This window comes from Coffea eugenioides, chromosome 1 (assembly GCF_003713205.1).
Source record: "Coffea eugenioides isolate CCC68of chromosome 1, Ceug_1.0, whole genome shotgun sequence".
Classification (NCBI taxonomy): domain Eukaryota; kingdom Viridiplantae; phylum Streptophyta; class Magnoliopsida; order Gentianales; family Rubiaceae; genus Coffea; species Coffea eugenioides.
This window is the reverse complement of record NC_040035.1, coordinates 43,904,895-43,925,552: the sequence shown is the minus strand read 5'-3', so window position 1 is coordinate 43,925,552 and position 20,658 is coordinate 43,904,895. Positions and strand designations below refer to the sequence as shown.

The following is a 20,658-nucleotide window of genomic DNA, read 5'->3' as shown; positions in this document are numbered from 1 at the left end:
AAATAAAATTTCATCTTTATTTGTCTTATCATTTTCTTTCTTTTGATTTGTGCATACATAAGGTGTGTCTTCCCCAAGTGTTGAACCAGAGTTGTCAACACGGTGAGAAAAACATGTATTTGTTCTTTTCTGAGGAAGAAAAACACATGTTTCACCAACTGCGTTTAGCTCTTGCTTTCTTTGGCAAAAAATTTTTGAAGTCTCCAAAAGGGATGGGATAATCCCAAAATTTCCAAACAAAATCAGAAAATTAAAAGAAAAAGGTGAGCCTTTTCTGTCAAAATGACAAAACTTTAGTACTAGTAGATGATTCAGATTCAGAGCACAAAACCTAAAAATGCTCAGTCAGAAAGAGAGAGAGACAGAGAGAGAGAGAGGCCTGATCGATCCTGATGGCTGGCTGGACCAAAGGGCAGAGTCAGGTACAGAAACAGCCAATTGGGGTTTGCAGAAGATTTTGTTACTGTGATTTGACTAAAGCATTAAACAGACTAATCCACAATAATTAAGAAAAGGGCAAAAAAAAAAAAAAAAAAAAAGGGTCAATAGTTTGAGGGGCTAATGAGAACAACAGGGGTACTGGGTGGTATGGTAAGTAAATGCGTTCCTTACAACTTTTTCACAAATCCAAACAAACAGATACTACATCCAGACACTACAGGAGGGTATAAAACAGGGTACACAAAACAGTAAAAGATTAGGACAGAGATAAAAAGAAAATCCTGAGCAGAAGCAGCACTATATCAGCAATAGCAATAGTCCTGCTAGCGGCAGCAGCAGCCCCAGCATAAAACACTCCTGCTATTTTCGATTTGCGAGCAAAAATCAAAGGCCTCAATAAACTCTTTTTTCTCTTTCTTTCTTTTTCTTTCTCTTTCTTTACCCACCCACCACTGTCTCTTTAGCCCTCATTCGCTCAGCTCATCAGACCAGTCACTTTCTTTCCTTGTTGAAAATAATAAGCTTCTATTCCCCACTAAAGTTTGAATCTTTTTTGCTTAAACACTTCATTTGTCTTCAATGTTCGGTTGATGTTTTATCTGGGTTTTTCTTTCTTTGAAAAATCGGCTTCACGGGTTCTTCTCTAATGTCTAAAGGGTAAGGTCTCTTATTATTCTTTCTTTTTCTTGACAAGGGAAAGGAGAAAGACCGGTGGAAGTTACAGAGTCCCCTTGCATTGTTGTCTTTTTCTTTTTTTAATTTTGGCGCTTCTAGAAGGAATGAAAGAGATGACATTTTTCTCTTCAGTTACTGTGACAGATTTCCAGCTGTCAATCTTGGCATAAAGCTTCGTCAGTTTGTCTGCTTTGAACCCTCAAGGCCTTCTCGTTTTGGGTAAATTTTTCTTGGAGGTGAAAGTTGCTTATTTTTTGGCTTCCTGAGCTTAACTCGTCCTCGCATTAGCGAACCATGACTTGGGTTTTCACTTTTAACTCTCCTTAAAGCAGAGGTTTACAGGACTGGTTTTATTTCTGTGGTTGAAAACTTGTGGACTAATACTGATGGAAATTTGTTGGGTTCTGCTTTTCAGGCTTTGGTTGTCTGTAATTTGGAGTTTTTCTGTCTGAGATTGGAGCTTTGGCGTGAACAAGGGTGAGAACTAAGAAGAGGTTACAACTTACAACAGAAAGAGGGAAAAAAAAAAAAAAAGTAAGACGTGTAGGAGGTTTCATGTGAAAAGCAAGATAAACCGAAGGGATTGGTTTTTGTCAGTATGTGTGTGATCTGCAATAACCCATAGCTTTGGTTAAGCTATTTTGGCTCTACATCAAATTTGAAGGTTGAGTCTTGAAGATTATTAGGGTCCTTTCACAGTCTAAGACACCTAGGACAAAGGAATCTTGTGGTTACCCAAGATCATCGTCAGTTTCATGTTTTCTGATATCACTAGAGAACAAGTCTGGGGAGAAAACAAGGGGAAAAAGGGGCCTTTGCTTCAGAAACTGTTGGTACATATTGTGGTGCTGCTGAATTCTCAGAGTTTCTATAATTCCGTGGAATTGTACATTGTGAAGTATTGAGTTTGCGGGGTGGAAGGAAAAAATGGCTATGGTGGCACAGCAGCACAGGGAGAGTAGCAGTGGGAGTATTAGCAAGCAGAATAGTAGTATTGATTCTGGAAAGTATGTAAGGTACACTGCTGAGCAAGTTGAGGCTTTGGAGAGGGTTTATACTGAGTGTCCTAAGCCCAGCTCGTTACGTAGGCAGCAGTTGATTCGGGAATGTCCGATTCTGTCAAACATTGAACCTAAGCAAATCAAAGTCTGGTTTCAGAATCGCAGGTATGAAAGAGTTTTTATGCTGTTTGTCATACAAGGCGGCCTGCTTCTGTTCCTTTTTTCCCCCACCTTCATTTTGGATCGTTCATTTCTAGTTATGCATTTCTTGCATTCTCGCAATTTTGTTACTCAGAATGGAGTCTGTATTAATTCCGATTAAGTTAGCTGCTGCTTATTATACGCCAAATCTATTTGAATTTGAACATACAACACTAATTTGAGGTTTTAATAATTAGTACCCTGAAGGTAGTTTGTCTGTGGAGGTTAATTAGATATATTTGAATTTGAATTGATCTAAAACATACTTGATTGAGTTGTGCTTGTTCTAGATCAAGTATTACCATGGATGCTAAAATAAGACGGTTACTTTCTGACGCAGGTGTCGAGAGAAGCAGCGAAAAGAGTCTTCTCGGCTCCAAACTGTAAATAGAAAGTTGACTGCAATGAACAAACTATTGATGGAAGAGAATGATCGCCTGCAGAAGCAGGTCTCACAGCTGGTCTGTGAGAATGGGTATATGAGGCAGCAGTTGCAAACTGTATGTTGGAAACTTAGCTTGTTTCATTGCCCACATTAACACTCATCTTTAATGTTTTTAAGTTAGATGCAAGCAGCAAAGCGTGATGGATTAATCTACCTAGCATCTGCATTTATCTGCCATAGATTATGATTCTAAGGCTCACCAGTTCAGGTCCTTCATAGAGACCTAGCTGTTCTTGGCACATTCTGAACAAAAAATCTCTTCATTGTAATATTAACACAAAAAAAACCCCCTAAAAGTATACATTCAAACAGAAAGATAGGGACTTTGAGCATTGGGATTTTGATTTTTTCTTTGTTCTCCTGTGCTTTAGTTGGATTTTCATCACTGATTTGGTTTATTTTCTTTGCTTTACGTGCATGTAGGTTCCCCGCCCTCTCTACTGGTTCCATCACATAAATGATTATCACCATTACATACACATGCAACTTCTCCCATTTATAAAGATGACGTTGATCTTCGAGGCTATTTGAGAAATTCGTCATCCTGCTAAAAAATTTCTTGACTCTATTTCTGTAGGCATCTGCTGCTACTACCACTGATGCAAGTTGTGAATCGGTAGTAACCACTCCTCGGCATTCTCTAAGAGATGCTAACAACCCTGCAGGGTAATTATTTATTCTATTATTAGCCATTCTCTCTTTCTCCTTTTGTGTGCACACGAGCACAAGCTGTAAGTTATGTAAATTATGAGTGAAAGAATGGTTGGTAGTTAGCACTGTTTCTTTTGGTTTTTGGCAGACTATTGTCGATTGCAGAGGAGACCTTGACAGAGTTCCTTTCAAAGGCTACAGGAACTGCTGTTGATTGGGTGCAGATGCCTGGGATGAAGGTACGAGTTTCTGAATCTCATTGCTCAATCAGTTTCTTAATTTATTTCCACTTGTAAATTATGATGCTATCCATCCATCCATCTGCCTCTCCAACAATTGACACTATTTCTGCCAATGTTAAAAATTTTATTGTCAGCCTGGTCCGGATTCGGTTGGGATCTTTGCCATTTCACATAGTTGCAGTGGAGTGGCAGCTCGAGCCTGTGGTCTTGTTAGTTTGGAACCAACAAAGGTAAGGCTTAGTTGTGGAAATTGCTGTGTTGGCCTTTTACGTCATGTGACTTCTTTTTAACAGCTTTTGCTTAATATGACTTCTTATATTGCTGATGATCAAATGCCTGCCTTTATTCTCTGAACTTTGACAGATTGCAGAGATCCTTAAAGACCGCCCATCTTGGTTCCGGGACTGTCGGAGCCTTGAAGTCTTCACTATGTTTCCTGCTGGAAATGGAGGGACAATTGAACTTGTGTATACTCAGGTTATTTACCTTGAAGTCACATTCTGTCGTGTCTTTGGGCAGACTGTCAAATAAGAGAAGCTAATGAATCTAAACTTGCTTGCAGATATATGCTCCGACTACATTGGCTCCTGCACGTGATTTCTGGACTCTGAGATACACAACCACCTTAGAGAATGGTAGTCTTGTGGTATGGATATTTCTGGACATTTTTGTTCAAATAGAACTCAAAGATCTTCTAGTTCTCGGCATCATACTGGCTGATTGCTAAGCAAGATTGGAAGCTTAGGGATACAGGATCTAGTCTTGTGTGACTTTGAAACAATGAGTTGACATTCATGGATCTGTGATGGTAATCTAAATGAAAGGGAAATGGGTCTATGACGTAGGGGCAATTATCAGTGTTTATTTACTATAATGAAGTATTTCTGATGTTTCCCCTTAGTAATACAGTTTTTCAACTAATTTATGAATCCTTCCTCTTAATTGTTCCTTTGTTGCATAGGTCGCTTTGCCTGCTAAAAATCTAATGAACAAATATCTTGTAAAGGGTTTTACCTCTCTTTCAACATAAATATAATTATGATACTTCTCATCCTAAAATGGTTCTTGCATTCTTAGAAATCTATCTGGATCTTGTTTATTCAGCTTTACTACCACTAAAAGTAATTTTTACCTTTTGAACTTTGAGTGTCTGCATATAGAAGGATGCTGATAGAAACAAAGTGGATCAAACAAGCATTTTCACTGTTTTTTTTTTTTAATTTCTTCAAGGTTTGTGAACGATCTCTGTCCGGTACTGGGGCTGGTCCAAATGCAGCTGCAGCTTCTCAATTCACAAGAGCTGAAATGCTTCCATCTGGTTATTTGATAAGGCCATGCGACGGTGGAGGATCAATCATCCACATCGTTGATCATTTAAACTTAGAGGTTAGTTTATACCTACACTGGTCTATCATGCATTTATTGGCCCACCCAGGCAAAATCTCAAAATACACAACTATGTCCAGGCATGGAGTGTGCCAGAGGTGCTGCGACCACTTTATGAATCGTCAAAAGTTGTGGCGCAGAAAATGACCATTGCGGTGAGTCAAGTGCTGTTTTGATCTTAAATCCTTGTACAAGTTTTTTGTTCACCGCAATGCAACTTTTATGAACAAATTTGTCTATTGAGTTTATGAGTTTTTAGTACAGGTTTGATTTAAAGCAACCACTGTTAAATGCTTCGATACAGAACGAAGAAAAAAAATTGTGTTAGACAATTGTTTTGGACAACTCTAACTTTGGAAATTTAAAGCAACCACTATTAAATGCTTTTGATTTAAAGCGACCACTATTAAATGCTTGAGCAAGCACAACGCTTAACTTCGATAAAGGTTTGTTTTAGACAAACCTAAGTTTAGACAATTGATTTAAAGCAACCACTATTAAATGATTTGATTTAAAGCAATCACACTATTAAATGCTTTGGGCACTGGTTTAAATGTTTTCCCAATCTCAGAAAAGCAAAAGGACAAGATTCCTAAAATATGAAGGGGGCCAATTACACCAAGGCAGTTTTAGAAATTTTAAACAACTCCTTCAGTAGTTGGCAGTTTTGGATTCTTAAAATTCCTAACACGGTTCAGCTTTTGAGATATTTGCTATCATGACAACAACTTTTATGCTGGAATTGGGGACTTGAACAATTATTTTTACCATGCAGAATGATAGGTTATGCTTAAGAATTTAGGCGACTGGAGGTAGTTGGATTAGAGGACTTAATGAGCTGTATCTGTTCATAAAGCGTCTGGTTGCAGTTTGTCACATTTGAAAGTCTAAACTTCTACCCTGGTGGGTGGACAACTTTTATTTACTTCTTTTTAATGTTTGAAGGCCTTGCGATACGTCAGACAAATAGCTCAGGAGACGAGTGGTGAGGTTGTATATGGCCTGGGCAGGCAACCAGCTGTGCTTAGAACATTTAGCCAGAGATTAAGCAGGTCAAGCTCAAATACCATTAGTATCATTCTGCTGCATTTTGTGATATTCTGTCTTTTCTGTTATGATTTTTGTTTGGTGTTTTCTATGTGCTTTATTGAGGTTTTCAGCGGATGATTTTTTTTCCTCCTGTAGAGGCTTTAATGATGCCATCAATGGATTCAATGATGATGGCTGGTCATTGTTGAGCTGTGATGGCGCTGAAGATGTGATTATTGCAGTTAATTCAACCAAGAGCCTGAGCACCTCATCCAATTCTCTTTCCGTGATTGGAGGCATTCTCTGTGCAAAAGCCTCCATGCTACTCCAGGCAAGCAACTTATCTCACAATTTGTTCTTCATTATTACGTCCTCAGCCAAGCAATCTTGCTTGGTAGTGAAACAAATACGTGAAAACTGATATGATTCCAAGACAAGCACTCTGCAATGCTTTCATGTGGCATCCCAAGAAAAATGCAGACCTCCTTCAAATTGTGAAATAGATACAATAATACAGCATGAGTTAATGCATTTAAGTAAATGACAGAACTATCTGTTATTTCTTACAGAATGTACCTCCTGCCGTGCTGGTTCGCTTCCTAAGGGAACACCGTTCAGAGTGGGCAGATTTTAATATTGATGCCTATTCTGCTGCTTCTTTGAAAGCTGGTTCATATGCATATCCTGGAATGAGGCCAACTAGGTTTACTGGAAGCCAAATTATTATGCCCCTTGGCCACACAATCGAACATGAGGAGGTATATATTAGGTGGTTGTCTCATGTTCTTGTTCTTTGTAATGCACATCATGCATATATCCTCTGCTTTTGTGTATTGGTGCCACTGCAAGTCCCACCGCGGAGTTTGTTGTGTTTTCTGTGTTTTATGTCAAAATTCTGTAGATAGTCAAAGTTTTCATTTTCAATTGATGATCCTCTTCTTCAAAGGGACAAAATAAACTGTTTCCAACTTATCATTTGATGTGAATGGACTGCTTTACTTTGCTGGATAATTTTAATATCTAAGATTACCTGACTTCTACGCTCTCATTCGTTATTGCCTCCCAGATGCTTGAAGTAATACGACTTGAAGGGCACTCTCTTGGGCAAGAAGATGCTTTTATGTCAAGAGACATTCATCTCTTACAGGTTTTTCCTTTATTATCTTGGTCATAATGTAGACTAAATGATGTAAACACCTAGCTCTGAAAAGGGATCCTCTGCAGATGTGCAGCGGAGTTGATGAGAATGCCATTGGAGCCTGCTCTGAACTCGTTTTTGCTCCAATTGATGAAATGTTCCCAGATGATGCCCCACTGCTACCCTCGGGTTTCCGAATCATTCCTTTGGAATCAAAATCAGTTGAGTTCGACATTCTTCGTTTAGAACTTATCGTTTCTTCCTGAAGACTGGTGGATTTAATAATGATCTGAATATTGGCCTGATTGTTGGTTCCAATAACAAGTTGATACTTCTGCTTTTGCTTATGAATAGAACACTGGTAGTATGAGATGCACCATTGTCAATTAAGTGATTTAGCTGAACAATCCAAGTTACGTTTCTTGCAGTCATTTGTTATGTAAAGAATCATTAATAATTGTAGATATGTGGCACTAGATTTTGTGGGCATGTTAGTCCTCTTGGATGTTACTTTAGCATGTGGTTTGAATGGATTGGCATTTTGTATTATGAACTTGTTTTCAAGTTATTTTCGTGGGATGACTAATAAGATTTTTGTACAGGGTGATGCACATGACACATTACCTACAAATAGGACACTGGATCTGACCTCAAGTCTTGAAGTTGGCCCGGCTTCAGCCACCACTGCAGCAGATGCATCCTCATGTTACAATGCGCGTTCAGTATTAACTATTGCCTTCCAGTTTCCCTTTGAAAACAATCTTCAAGAAAATGTTGCGACCATGGCACGCCAGTACCTTCGAAGTGTGATTTCTTCTGTACAGAGGGTTGCCATGGCTATTTCCCCATCAGGAGTAAGCCCCACTGTTGGACCAAAGCTTTCCCCGGGCTCTCCTGAAGCTCTGACACTAGCTCACTGGATCTGTCAGAGTTATAGGTAATGTTTGTCTTGGTCAATCTGATCATCACTTCAATGCTAGTCTGATGATTAGTTAAATGTTCACTAAGAGTGGTATTGCCTGGAATATTTCTGGAGCAAAATGCTTTTACTTCTTGCATCTGAGCAAAAAGAAAGTCGGGAAGTTAAAAGAAGTAACAATGCTGCTTCTCATGTATTGTTTGTTTTATCAATTCTCAGTTACCATATGGGGGCAGAATTGCTGAGAGCTGATCCTTTAAATGGTGATACAGTATTAAAGAATCTCTGGCTTCATCAAGATGCCATTTTGTGCTGCTCGCTGAAGGTATAGTACACGAAATATGTGTTAGTAAATGCTGCTGCTTTTATTTGTTTGCTTTTTGTCTTCCATCCCATTCCCTGTACTTCACCTTCAAGTTAGCGAACTGTTCACTTGAGACTTGATATGTGCTCGCTTTCCAGAATTCGACTTAACTCCATTTTATTTATTATTATTATTTATTTATTTGGTCTCACTGGCAATATACTGGCTAAATTGTTTTCGGCTTTCTTTTTGCTGCAGTCACTGCCAGTTTTCATATTTGCAAATCAAGCTGGACTTGACATGCTGGAGACGACCCTGGTGGCTCTACAAGATGTCACCTTAGATAAGATTTTTGACGACACAGGGCGCAAGGCACTCTTTGCTGAATTTGCAAAGATCATGCAACAGGTATCCTGGATGTTCCTAGAAGCTTATTTGTTAATAATCTCAAATTTACTTCCAAAACACGTGCAATTCTGGTGGCTTAAAATTTAAAAAAAAAAAAAAAAAAAAAAATCTGTCCTGTAAAATCGCATTCAAGTTTGAGCATACAATGTTGCAGCTTAGTTCACCAAGGCTGAGCATACAATGCTGCTAATTTATTCCATGTCTATTCGCAATGGGATTATTCCAAATTTCAATTGAAATAATAAAATTCTTTCCATATGCATATTCATGAATGCCATGAAACTCATTTTATTGCATGTCCGTGTCTCTACCAATATAATAATGGGTGTTGTTTTCTTGGAAGTTCCTTGCGTGCTTGTTAATCCTGTACTTTGCCTAATATATATATATATATATATATATATATTCAATTCTCAGGGTTTTGCTTACTTGCCTGGTGGAATATGCATGTCAACAATGGGGCGCCATGTTTCATATGAACAAGCCATTGCCTGGAAAGTCCTTGCGGCAGATGAAAATACTGTCCATTGCCTTGCTTTCACTTTTGTCAATTGGTCTTTCGTGTAAATGCGAGTACCAGCTAATGAAACCGTCCTCTTTCGCTATAAGATTGCATTAGAGCCTCGACAGAAAAGGTTGTTGATCCAGGAAAGAGGAAGCTGAAAAGTTTTGTAATATTCAATTCCCACCCCGTCTGTATTGATTTATTTATAATTGTAACGTATTTCTGCTCTTTAAGATTTCTATTTTATCTTCAATAGAGAATTGCTTCCCTCGTTAGATCCGAGTTCAAAACAGCTTGACTAGAAAATTTTGTGGGATAAGGATAACCCTCCTGGTGTATGTGCTACAGCTTGTACCTAAAAACCACCTAACCAACAAACGGTCAACACAAGCCCCAGGTTAAAGCACCTTAACTACTGTCTCGGCCCCAACTCCCTGCTTCCGTGAAGGCAGTCAAGCTCAAGAAAAGGGGGATCACAAATGTTGACATTCCTGGGAACTTTGCTGTGAGAAAAATATGTACACAACCCAATACGGGACTGTATACCCTGCAGGCGCCTGCAATGCCAGCCAGACTAAAAAGCTCATCTTGATCGTTTAGGTCCAATTGGAAAAGATTGCAGGCTGAAGAGTGGCTGGCGAAGCATCTATCCTCTGTTGTTGGGAAGAGGATCAGCAGTCTCTCCATCTGTTTCTTCAACTGCTTGCTTGGTTTGGTTTCTTTTCTTGCAATAGCAAACTGGTAGTTGGGGCTAATTAGGGTGGTCCTGTTCAGGAGGGAGTGGAATTCCAGGCCCGGCAATTGATTTTGGTAAAGTTCAGGTTGTTTATGTTCGTAGCTAATTCTAGTAGGACCTGAAAGTAACCAAATATAAGAACGTTATCTGAGTACACAAGAAGGATACATGGCAGGCGAAAAAAAGACAAAATTTACATACCCATTGCCATAAAATCTTGAAAAATTCAGCAATCAATTAAAAAAATCCTCAAAGTGGGGAAGACTGAAAATGAATAAAGAACTAGTGCTGATGAAAGTGAGTCTTTCCTCTTTTTCTTTTTTTCTTTTTTTGTCGAAACGATAGGATTGATGAAAGTGAGTCTTTCTTGCTGTTGATGAAATTGAGCAGAGTTGGCAGTTTAACTTAATAGATAGATATACCTGATGACCTGGAGGAGGGTGCGAGAAGCTGAAATTGACACTGTATGGCAAGCTTGACATCGTCGGAATCGATCACAGATTTGCCGGCGTGGTCCGAGTAAATCTGCCCATTCCTAAGTACATACACCACGTACCTGTTGTAACAAACTTGCAAGAATTGGTGGATGACACCCCCGTAGTCTTCCACAGCCATTGATTTTAGCGGCGATTTCACGATCTATGCATCTCTCGGCAAGTCCTCTTCTCCTCGTCCCTCTCCCATTTTCAGCAATCAATCAAACTACAATTGAAGTTTATGATCAAAAGCCAAATCACACCGTAATCCATAGTAATGGTAAGGATGCCAAGTGGCGAAGTTTATGTACGAAGTAGGCTCAGTGTTCCAATCTTTTATACTATTAATCTGTATGCCGAATGTCAGGGATGACGAGGATCTACGGCTTCAATTGAATCTATCAGTAGTCACCAATTTTGAAATTCATCCATTCCTTCAACTTTATCTATTTTTGCTCCTTATAGATAGGGCTGAATTTTTCTTTCTTTCCTTCGACGTTCGAGCTCGACTCAAGCTTAGCTGGACTAACATAAAATTAAAATTTATAGATAAAATACTAAGCTACTCGAGTTTGATTTAAAGTTGACCGGATAAAAACTCATTTGAGTTTAATTCGATAAAATAATCAAATAAACTTGTAAACAGATTTTCAAGTTTGATAAAATAATCAAGCATGCTTGTCTTTTGAACACTAAGATGTTCGATTTGATTAATAATAATCAAACAAATTTGAATACTGAGATGTTCAATTTGATGAACCTCATTTATAAATTGTGGTTCCATGTAACAAGGTCGAAATAGTACGTTTTAGTTCGTCGCGTTTCAACCGCATGCAACAAAATATCCCAGTGAGGCTGGACAACGCAAATCATATCCTTTCATATACTGTGGCAAAACTTTGACCAATTTACAGTGTGTATGTACAAATAGTGCTGCATCAATTTTCCATTACACATACGTGTCATCAGAATATTATAACAATCATACAAACAGCACGCCATCAAATGATACCTTATGGTATCATCTTTCCGAGAAATACCAACTTCGCGCTCTTCATCTTGAAGCAAGAGACCAGAAGTTGAGCAAAAATGACGGCAATGCAGCAAACCAACTAAGGAAAGCCATGGCAGTTGCAGTCTCAAACTCTGTGCAATGATTTTGGTCACAACTACCAAGATCATTGCCAATTAGAACAGTGATTCCAGCTGATGCACAGGCTGCAGCAAATGTAAGGGTGGAAGTGACCTGCAGAGAAAGAACCATTCTTAATAAGCCAATGACATGGAGGTGACAAACTTCAACCATAAGAATGGAACTCGAGTGCGTTCATCACACTGGCATCAATCTGACTGTGTAATCAATTCGTTGCATCTGGAGCGTCTACTAATGTCTGTGGACACTAGCAAATGGACCGCCAACAATCTAGATACACCATCATAATCACTATATGCACGTTTGGAGAGAGAGAGAGACGGTAGCAGAAAGTATTAATGGAAAGGGTAAGAGCCCAATGTCAACAACATGAATGGTAGCGGGAAATAGCTTATTGTAGAAGCAGCAGTATCCAAATTAACCCCAAAAGAAAAGGCAAAATGTTACTGTGTTTGATGCATGTTTTAGAGGAGAGTGTCAAATCCAAACTATCTTATGAAATCCTTTGGAGCAACAGTAGCCACAAAAGGTAGAGAGACTCTAGTAGAAATGGAATCAATTTGTCATTATCGAGGAAAGGGATTAAAATAGATAAAGAAGGTACCAACTTGCCCCCTACTAAACATTGTTTATCTAAAGAAGAATGAATAAGACAAAGATGCGATACCAGATCAGAAAATTTAAGGTAAATGTAGTCGAACTGAATGAAATTACTGAATTAAAATCCATGCGATATCATGACATACTGAAGAGGTATCAAGTAACAAGTCACAAAATTGCTGCAGATTTTTCCGAATTCTTCAGCAAAAGCCTAGCTGTTTTTCTACTGTTGAAAAGCAAGCAATGACCTAGAATAATTTCTTTACATCTCTACTGTTGAAGAATATTGTCAAACTAACATTGAAAATCTGGCCACATACAGCATTTGATCACCTCCTCCAACCCCCTCCCCCGAAACTGGGCCATCTATTGCTCCATGAATAGATGAACCTTCTCGCTCAGAACAAAAGAAGCATTTTTCTCTAAAGTTCCAATACAACATCTTAGAAGACAGGTGGTTTGACCAAACAAACACAGGGAATGGCCTCTCAACATAACTATTCTAAATGACACAGACATAAGAAAGGTTAAACCAACTGCACAGATTAACAAGCAGCAAACAAGCACATTCCAAAAATTTAGACACAAAATGAAACTATATATCGCTTTCTCAAAATTTCAAATGGGCACGAGCAACCAGATATTGTAACTTACACCATCACCAATAGCAAATAAGCTAACAAGTCGATAGTTTTGCAAGCTGCGTCCAACTAGAAGAGCATAGACATCAACAATTGCCAGTGCAAGGCTCCACAGGCTCTGCAAGCCCGCAGCTGCAACAAGGTAACTGTGGCAAAAGAAAACAGATCAAAGTTAAATACTGACATAACAACCAAACAACCTACACAGTAATCAAGGAAGAGAATGATGAAAAAAAAGCTTGCAAAGTTGAGTTTCAAGAATTCTGCAAGCTTGAAGTCTGCCATAATCTCGTTAAGGTAAAAAAGTATCAACAGCAGTTGCTTCATTTCTAAGGCACCTAGGAAAAACAAACTAACAGATAACGATCACAGTAGATTAAGAAAAGGAAAAATTCCAGCAGGCTACAAGTTCTATGGCATGTTACTCTATTTCTTCGACGTCAAACATTTACTGAACCAATGAAACCAATACATTTCACTTAAAAAAAGTAATTCCTCTCAAAATGCTGAAAGATCAATCTCAGTTTAAATCCACGGAAACACGGTACCACATGCTAGTGAAACGCCAACTTCTTCGATATAAACACATTTTCAATCTAATCAATTCACCTTTAATTAACTGTCACAAGTTCATATTAGCTATATAATTTAATCAACTCAAATCAGTTTGTTGCAAATTAGCAACGACGTCCAAGAATGAGAGTACTATTTAGATCCGGGAAAATGAATTAGCATGATTCTTAATACGCAATCTATCACATCTAGTGCCACCTACTAAATTTTTTCCCTAAAATTCGCAATTACTGAACTGTCAATCAAGCGAGGGAAACAAAAATCAATTCGTAGAAGTCTACTTTGCTAACTAATTTCACTATCTTACGACTAATTTAATACAAGTAAAAGCGAAATTCAACAAAAGATAATTCAGATTAATTACCAGAAGGCGGTGACGGAAGGGAAGTCATTAGTCGCGGCCATGACGCAGAGAGCAACCACAGCGAATAGGAACTGAGCGAAACGCAAGAAAAGGCCGCCGACGGTTCCAGGCATCCCTTGGATGTCCTTCATCCTCACTCCGGCAGCTAGCGGCGCATTCGGATCCTCCGTCTGCGGCGGCGGCGCTTCCACAGGCACTGGATGCACCGTCGCGTGACTCACACTCATCTTTTATCCAACTAATAACTTCTCTCTCTACCTCGAATTCATATCTAAGGTCCGCAGCTAGCTAATGTAAAGTGTCGTCGTTTCTGATCTGAAAGTTCTTATATGGAATAGGATCTAGAGCCGGAATGGTAGATTCCTGAACTGCTTTCAGATGATGATGGTGATACGGATATGTGTTTCAGACGACGACGTTTGCATCTCCAAATATTCCCAGGCGACAGCGATGGAGTTGTTATGGAAGATGGAGAGTCGGGTTAATGAAATCAGTGCCTGTCAACTAAAGCGTAACGACTTCCGCTATGAACAAAATTGAAGTCGTGGATGGTGTAGGGTCACGTTTTCTTCCTGAACAAAATTGAAGTCGTTGATGTCAATGGCTCGTAGTCTACTCGTAGCAAGTAGCATATTTAATTAAGGCCTTGTTTGCAAGCAAGTTTTTTGCTAAATTTATCTGCTACAAGTTTTTTAACAACTTTAACTATAGTAACTTCAAAAAAATTTTCAAAACTTTTAAACTATACACTTCAAAATATTCAAAAATTTACACAATTTAAAAATTTTGTCTACAATATCTACAGTAAGTTACAATAAAGTTTTAGACAAACACCCAAAAAACTCACTTATCAAACGGGGCCTAAGTATTTACTTGTAATCCATTTAGAACAAACATTTTACTTATCAAAAAGTCCATAAGAATTTTGATTTTGGAGGACGCATATGAAGAGGAATGGATAAAACTGTCCATGTGGAAATGACAAATAAATTCGAAGGACAAAAAAAGAAGAGGAAAGACCAAAAGTTGTTCATTATTTTGCATGGGTGGTAGAGTTTCCAAAAATCATGAAGTCCTAAGGTCATGTTTGGATTGCATTTTTTTGGATATTTTTGTAGAAAAAATACTGTAGCAATTTGATATTTTGGTTAGATTCTGTGAGATAAAAAGGTGATTGGAAAATGTATTCACAAAAAACGTAGCAGTTTTTCTTTGAAAAATTGCTTTCCAAACAATTTTGCAAAAATGAACATGTTTTAGAATTAATGGCAACGATTAACATGATGGATTGGCATTAAATCCATAATAACAATTTCCTTTTTTAACATTAGATGATCAATAGTAATAATTATCAGGAGATAGGATCAAATATGTATAAAATAATGTACCTTTTTACTCTATTAAAACATGTGTTTCACGCAATTGTTATTTGTTTTGAACTAAATTATACTCGAAGTGAAATTTCACTGAGTAACGAATTCAATTTAATTGGAGGTAGATCTGTATAACCCTTGTATTGAAACGTTTTACTTGAAAAATCATGGGGGTCATTATGTTAAAAGTTCTAACCTACCGACCTTATACAGAAAAAATTGGAATAAACCCCTAACCTTAATTTTCTTTTGTGACTTAGGCTTAGTTTGGGAGTTTAGGATAGAAAAGAAAAGAAGGGAAAGCTTAAGTTATGAGAGAAGAGAAGAGAAGAGAAGAGATTGTTATGTTGTTTGGGAGTTTTGAGAATTAGTGGAATGATTTTGGATATGGAAGTCATTAAATATTTATTCAAGGCATTTTTAAGGATAAAATAGGCATTTTAGAAAAATTAACAAGCTTTCTCCAAACTTTCTCTCCATTTCTTTCCAATTTGGGAGGAAACATTTTTGTCACTATTCATCCTCTCATTTCTTTTCTTTTCTTTCCTACTTAAAACTATCAAACAAAGGAAAATCAGTCTTTCTCTTCTTTTCTATCCAAATCATTCACTCCCAAATGAACCCTTAAGCCCGTTTGGAGTTGCAGTACTTTTGGTAAAAAAAAAAAACACTTTTAGGTGTTAAAAGTACTTTAAAGTGTTTAGTGAATATCATCCAATAAAAATTAGGAGTAGAGCATTTGATGTTAAAAATACTTTTATCAAAAGTTCAAATTTGGTGCTCTTAGAATAACTGTTGTGATTTTAAAAATAAAACATCAAATTTAATTATTTTATCCTATATTATGACCCAAATAAAGAGATAAACACTTTTAAAAATTTTCAAATTACACATTATCCAGTATAATAAATATTTATTGAACTATGTCTCCAAACAAAATATATTTAAAAGTACTTAAGTAATTAATAAGTATTTTTATAAAAACTCTATTAAGTAAGTACTTATTAATAAGTTACCGCAACTCCAAATAGCCCTTAAAAAGTAATTAGCGTGCCCACTGAAGGGGCTATATAATTTAATTTGAGACATTTAGGAATAAGTCTAAGTCGCAAAAGACTGCATCTCTGATAGAACCTCAACCATTTCTACTTCCAATGGTCCAATATAACGTAGATCTTTCTCTTCTTTTGCAAAACAGATTCCAGCCATAAACTGACACAACTCAAGATATTGCCGAATGTATTATTTTCCTCGAAGTTATTATCTTTTCACATAATTAATGCCGACCATCACCAACCTAGACATACTTTTAGTACGTGTGAGTTTAACATTTGATGTCACCTTATCTTATATTTATTCGGTCTATGTTTGAGAAAGAAGCCAGAAAGAAAAAAAAATCCCTATATTCTAAGCATTCCTAATTGTGTCAGCATTAGTTTTCTAACTTCACTAGTCAAGAAGATGAAGTCACGACTTTAGTTTAATAAACTTTAGACACTTAACAAAAGTAGTAACCATATATACTGATACTGATCTTGGTAATTTACCGACATTTGTGGTGATATTATTTGTTTAGTAGCAACTTTATTTTGCTCAAGGATAGTGATTGAATAATATATTGCTAAGGTAAAATTATTTACGTTATTGTCTTTAAGGATCACAATCACATTGAAAGTGACACTTTTTGTACCTTACTTCCAATTTAAAAAATCATTCTTTTCTTTTTTTTTACACTACTCCTATATTATGGGAAGAAAAAGTCTAGTTGGGCTTGTATGAAATTAAGGAGTATGTAGGACTCCGAGTGAATCACTCCATTAAATCACATTAAAAGTGACGCCTTTTGTATCTTACTGTCCAATTTAAAAGGCCATTTTTTTTTTTTTACCTTACCTCTATATTATGGAGAAGGGAAATTCAACCTTCAGTCCTCTAGAACAGATAAGTGCATTGCTGCACTTTTAGGCTTTCAAAACTTGACAAGTGCACTCCCTCGACCTAATACACGGAAGAGCTCTAAAAGGTTTTTCCTGATCATTGGATCAAAGCTTGATGATGGTTATTTAAAAAGCCATTCAGTTGGTGCCATCAAGGCAGAGGAGGGTGAGAATAATAATCAAGCAGTTTGATAGTTGTCTCTTTGCTTTTGGTTCCATCCTGTTTTCATTTGTTTGGAGTATGGGTTATGGTGGTAGTAGTTCAAGTAGGTGGAAACCAATTTCATTCATGTTTAATTCGACCCACCAAAGTTAATCTTGTCGTTTCCATCCAAGCCTCCAACTTTTTTTGCACTTTGGCGTCATTTAGTGCTGGTCCAAGCATAATTGCAAAGTCCATTTCGTCTAAAAGAAAGAAACACAATTGAAAAGTCGCTACTCAATATTTTGTCTAAAGGAGGAACCAGGAAGAGCCATTTCAAAAGAGAAAAAGCACTCGAGGCCACGTAGTTCGTCAATAAGATAGGAGCTAACCTCTAGTATTTTCCAAAGATAGATTAGGATTTAGGTGTAGGGTTGAAAAGTGCAAATCAATTAAGCAAGAAGCAATATTAAGAGGTGTGATTAAAATTGTGGCCAGTATAATAAATTAAGCTGAAATATGCTCAAACAACCCAAATAGTTGTGTAATTTGAGTCCATTTAAAGCCCCATTGCTCGAATGCTATAGTTTATATACTCCAAGTTCAACTTGAAACAATTCGTTGAGATGGTAAATAGGTAGCATGAAGTGTAAATATTTTGTTTGGATTGTGATTTTTCACAGAAATTCTTTTATATTTTTTATGAACATATTTCTTAAATACTTTTTTACTTCACGTACGTCAAATCAATACAGTATATTTTCTAAAAAAATTACTAAAAATAGCAATCCAAACTGGATTCAATTTTCAAGTCATATTCCTTCCTTACTCTCCTGTAATGCCAGATGGTGCCTACAGCTCCGAAAAAATAACAATTTGTTGGAAAGTTTCAAGTTATCTGCCAAACAAATCCTCTTTGTGATCATATCGATTCAGTCAGTAATAAAGGAATAATTTTACAGAATACCAAAAAGCTTCAAGTACATGCTAGCTAGTTTACCATAGACAAATCAACTATACCGATATGGTGGATGAATGTTAATCTCCAAATAATTAGTTAATTAACCTATGGCAAATACTAAGAAAAATTTGATCTTGCAGACCAATATATTATAATAATACTTAGATATTTTTGAAATATATGATTAATTGTACGATATTTAAAGCACATAATTCACTTGGTGACTAGATGTTTTTAAAAAATCGTGTACTCGAATCCCATTACCAATATGAGAACTGTGTTGGTGGGCCATCGGTAAAAACTCTTGAAATCTATCTATAATTCTGAAAGTATGCTCGTACAGTAGCGGTGATCGGAGTCGAAGTCACCCAAATATTTGTTCCTTTTGAAGAAAAAAAATCTAGATCTATCTAAATATTTTACAAACCTAAGATGCTACAAAAAGTTACACGTGTATGTTGACTCGAGATTCCCTGATTTGTACACAATTTGTAGGAAAATGTTAGCATGCACGCTTTTCTCTAGTTACATACTTGTACGAGATTGTGGTGATGGTTGATTCCTTCTGAATCATGCAACGACTTATAGTCGTGGAATTAGCAAGAGATTCCCCGACTTTTACACAAGTTGTAGAAACATATATAATTAATGCTTTTCTCGTTACTACATTATATTGTGATGATGGTTGATTCCTTTTAGATTATGCAACAACTTGTAGTCGTAGAATTAGCAAGTGAATTTATTTGAATGGTTATTAGCGCAAAATAATGGTCATGTCCCGGATAAGACGGGGCACCCTCATCCCATCACAATTTGCAACATTGACCATCATTATCACGCTGAGATTTCAAACAATTGGACAAATTTTTTTGCTCCAAATGATTATGACATCCTTTCGGCCTTAAAAATCCAATTTAATGTTGCGTCCTGACTGGTACTGCTACTTCAATGATAGAATCTAAAGTTTAGGTTGTCAATTAGTGTTAAGATTTCTCAGGCGTAAAGAGTTCTAATTTTTTTGAATTTGAACGATAGAATCTAGTTTTAACATCTGACTTTGGGATCTAAAAACTAGTAGTAGTATTTCCTAAACTCACAATCTTGAACTTGGATAGTTTCTACTTCCCATATGGCATAGAATTGAAAAGCCTGAACCAAACTTGCTATTTTGTCCATATAACTGTTAATTTACTTGTACATTTGATTAAAACAAATTAAGCTGAGGTCTTGTTCGAATTGCATTTTTTTCATAAAAAATTTTGAGTACAGTCAGTAAACGCATTTTTTAATTACTTTTTTACTCCATATATTTCAAATAGTTATAATATATTTTCTACAAAAATTCCTAAAAATAAGAATCCAAATTTAGCTTGTTTGTCGGATTATTATAAATATACACAAGTATGCTGGAATATAGTTGTACCTATGACCCTGTTTTTTCATGTAACATTTTTGGCTATTTGAATAGAAGATTATTTGGATGATTTATTTGAGATAATTAGTGTAACACTTTTTATGATATGATACATGTAAAATAAAAAGGTGATTGAAATTTGTGAAGCAAATTATTTTATTTCAAATCATGTCAATCCAAACACAAGATCTAGACACTAGTTGTTTGGTAAAATGAATGTCCTAAATCCGACATGTAACTAATGGCCAAAATTTAGCGACTAAGTCCGAGAGAGATGCATATTTACGTGCCAATAAGCAAATGCTTAAAAAAAAGAAAAGAAAAGAAAAGGAAATGCCAAATTTAGATGACAAATTCGCATTTCAAAGTTCAACTAAAAAGTAAAAATGCCATACCCCTCCACCACCCGCCAAAAAAATTGGAAAAGCAATCTTTACGACTGCCACATCTCATCACCATCAACCCGCCCCCCCCCCCCCCCCCCCACACATCCCAGTCACGTCCTCCTTTCATGGTCTCTTCTCTTGATCGTCATACGGTATCATTCTCCATGCACCCCCTCATACGTTCCTGACTCATTTACAGGCCACTAACCCCATCCTTTTTTTTTTTTTGGGCTCTCTCTCGAGTGCCGGCTTTAAGGGTACAACATAATGAAATGCTATATGGAATAGTAATACTAATTTAAGGTCTCATGAGCACCCCCACGATAAATGTTCAAGATTTAAGGTGCAGACAATATTGATTGATGTTTATCATTAAATTTGGTTGGTGAAATTTTCAAAAAATAATTTTTAACAAGTCCTCTGTCTACCTTTTCTTTTTAATTTCATACGAACATTTTGTAGGAAAAAAAATTACTATTAGAGTGCATTTTGATAGAAGACTATTGAAAAAATTTTTAAGGCAATACTGCAGCATTTTTTGTAATTTGATGTACTGT

At 36.8% G+C, this 20,658-nt stretch overlaps 3 protein-coding genes across 5 annotated transcripts; 1 reads left to right on the top strand and 2 right to left on the bottom strand.

Annotated features, from left to right (window-relative positions):
- Positions 1-766: 766 nt before the first annotated feature.
- LOC113763165 (homeobox-leucine zipper protein REVOLUTA) lies at positions 767-9,620 on the top strand. 3 transcript variants are annotated; one of them, XM_027306903.1, is made up of 20 exons: positions 767-1,098; positions 1,249-1,335; positions 1,532-2,282; positions 2,659-2,818; positions 3,341-3,429; positions 3,563-3,653; positions 3,791-3,886; positions 4,020-4,133; positions 4,219-4,302; positions 4,887-5,042; positions 5,123-5,197; positions 5,988-6,094; positions 6,228-6,402; positions 6,641-6,829; positions 7,138-7,218; positions 7,296-7,430; positions 7,812-8,146; positions 8,348-8,453; positions 8,691-8,840; positions 9,258-9,620. In XM_027306903.1, exons 3-20 carry the CDS (start codon positions 2,044-2,046, stop codon positions 9,405-9,407), a joined length of 2,532 nt encoding a protein of 843 aa, XP_027162704.1. In that variant the 5' UTR covers positions 767-1,098; positions 1,249-1,335; positions 1,532-2,043; the 3' UTR covers positions 9,408-9,620. The 3 variants fall into 3 exon arrangements, with proteins under 3 accessions (XP_027162704.1, XP_027162709.1, XP_027162718.1); XM_027306908.1 differs by having other exon boundaries at positions 1,249-1,450; XM_027306917.1 differs by lacking the exon at positions 767-1,098 and having other exon boundaries at positions 1,129-2,282.
- Positions 9,621-9,709: 89 nt separating this feature from the next.
- LOC113763184 (transcription initiation factor TFIID subunit 9-like) lies at positions 9,710-10,909 on the bottom strand. Its single transcript, XM_027306928.1, has 2 exons — positions 10,504-10,909; positions 9,710-10,199 (listed from the first exon to the last, which is right to left on the bottom strand). Exons 1-2 carry the CDS (start codon positions 10,694-10,696, stop codon positions 9,754-9,756), a joined length of 639 nt encoding a protein of 212 aa, XP_027162729.1. The 5' UTR covers positions 10,697-10,909; the 3' UTR covers positions 9,710-9,753.
- Positions 10,910-11,410: 501 nt separating this feature from the next.
- LOC113763193 (CASP-like protein 5A2) lies at positions 11,411-14,354 on the bottom strand. The gene is made up of 3 exons (XM_027306939.1): positions 13,889-14,354; positions 12,965-13,097; positions 11,411-11,803 (listed from the first exon to the last, which is right to left on the bottom strand). The coding sequence occupies exons 1-3, from the start codon at positions 14,113-14,115 to the stop codon at positions 11,612-11,614; spliced, it is 552 nt and encodes a 183-aa protein (XP_027162740.1). The 5' UTR covers positions 14,116-14,354; the 3' UTR covers positions 11,411-11,611.
- Between the last annotated feature and the right edge of the window lie 6,304 nt (positions 14,355-20,658).

Excerpts from the sequence above, each read along its gene's own strand:
- LOC113763165 (XM_027306903.1), top strand. The coding sequence starts at position 2,044 with ATGGCTATGGTGGCACAGCAGCACAGGGAGAGTAGCAGTGGGAGTATT. Across the intron at positions 3,887-4,019 it reads TTAGTTTGGAACCAACAAAG|ATTGCAGAGATCCTTAAAGA; the intron begins GTAAGGCTTAGT and ends GAACTTTGACAG. Across the intron at positions 4,303-4,886 it reads TAGAGAATGGTAGTCTTGTG|GTTTGTGAACGATCTCTGTC; the intron begins GTATGGATATTT and ends AATTTCTTCAAG.
- LOC113763184 (XM_027306928.1), bottom strand. The coding sequence starts at position 10,696 with ATGGCTGTGGAAGACTACGGGGGTGTCATCCACCAATTCTTGCAAGTT. Across the intron at positions 10,200-10,503 it reads ACCCTCCTCCAGGTCATCAG|GTCCTACTAGAATTAGCTAC; the intron begins GTATATCTATCT and ends GGTTACTTTCAG.
- LOC113763193 (XM_027306939.1), bottom strand. The coding sequence starts at position 14,115 with ATGAGTGTGAGTCACGCGACGGTGCATCCAGTGCCTGTGGAAGCGCCG. Across the intron at positions 13,098-13,888 it reads CCTTCCGTCACCGCCTTCTG|TTACCTTGTTGCAGCTGCGG; the intron begins GTAATTAATCTG and ends CTTTTGCCACAG. Across the intron at positions 11,804-12,964 it reads TATTTGCTATTGGTGATGGT|GTCACTTCCACCCTTACATT; the intron begins GTAAGTTACAAT and ends CTTTCTCTGCAG.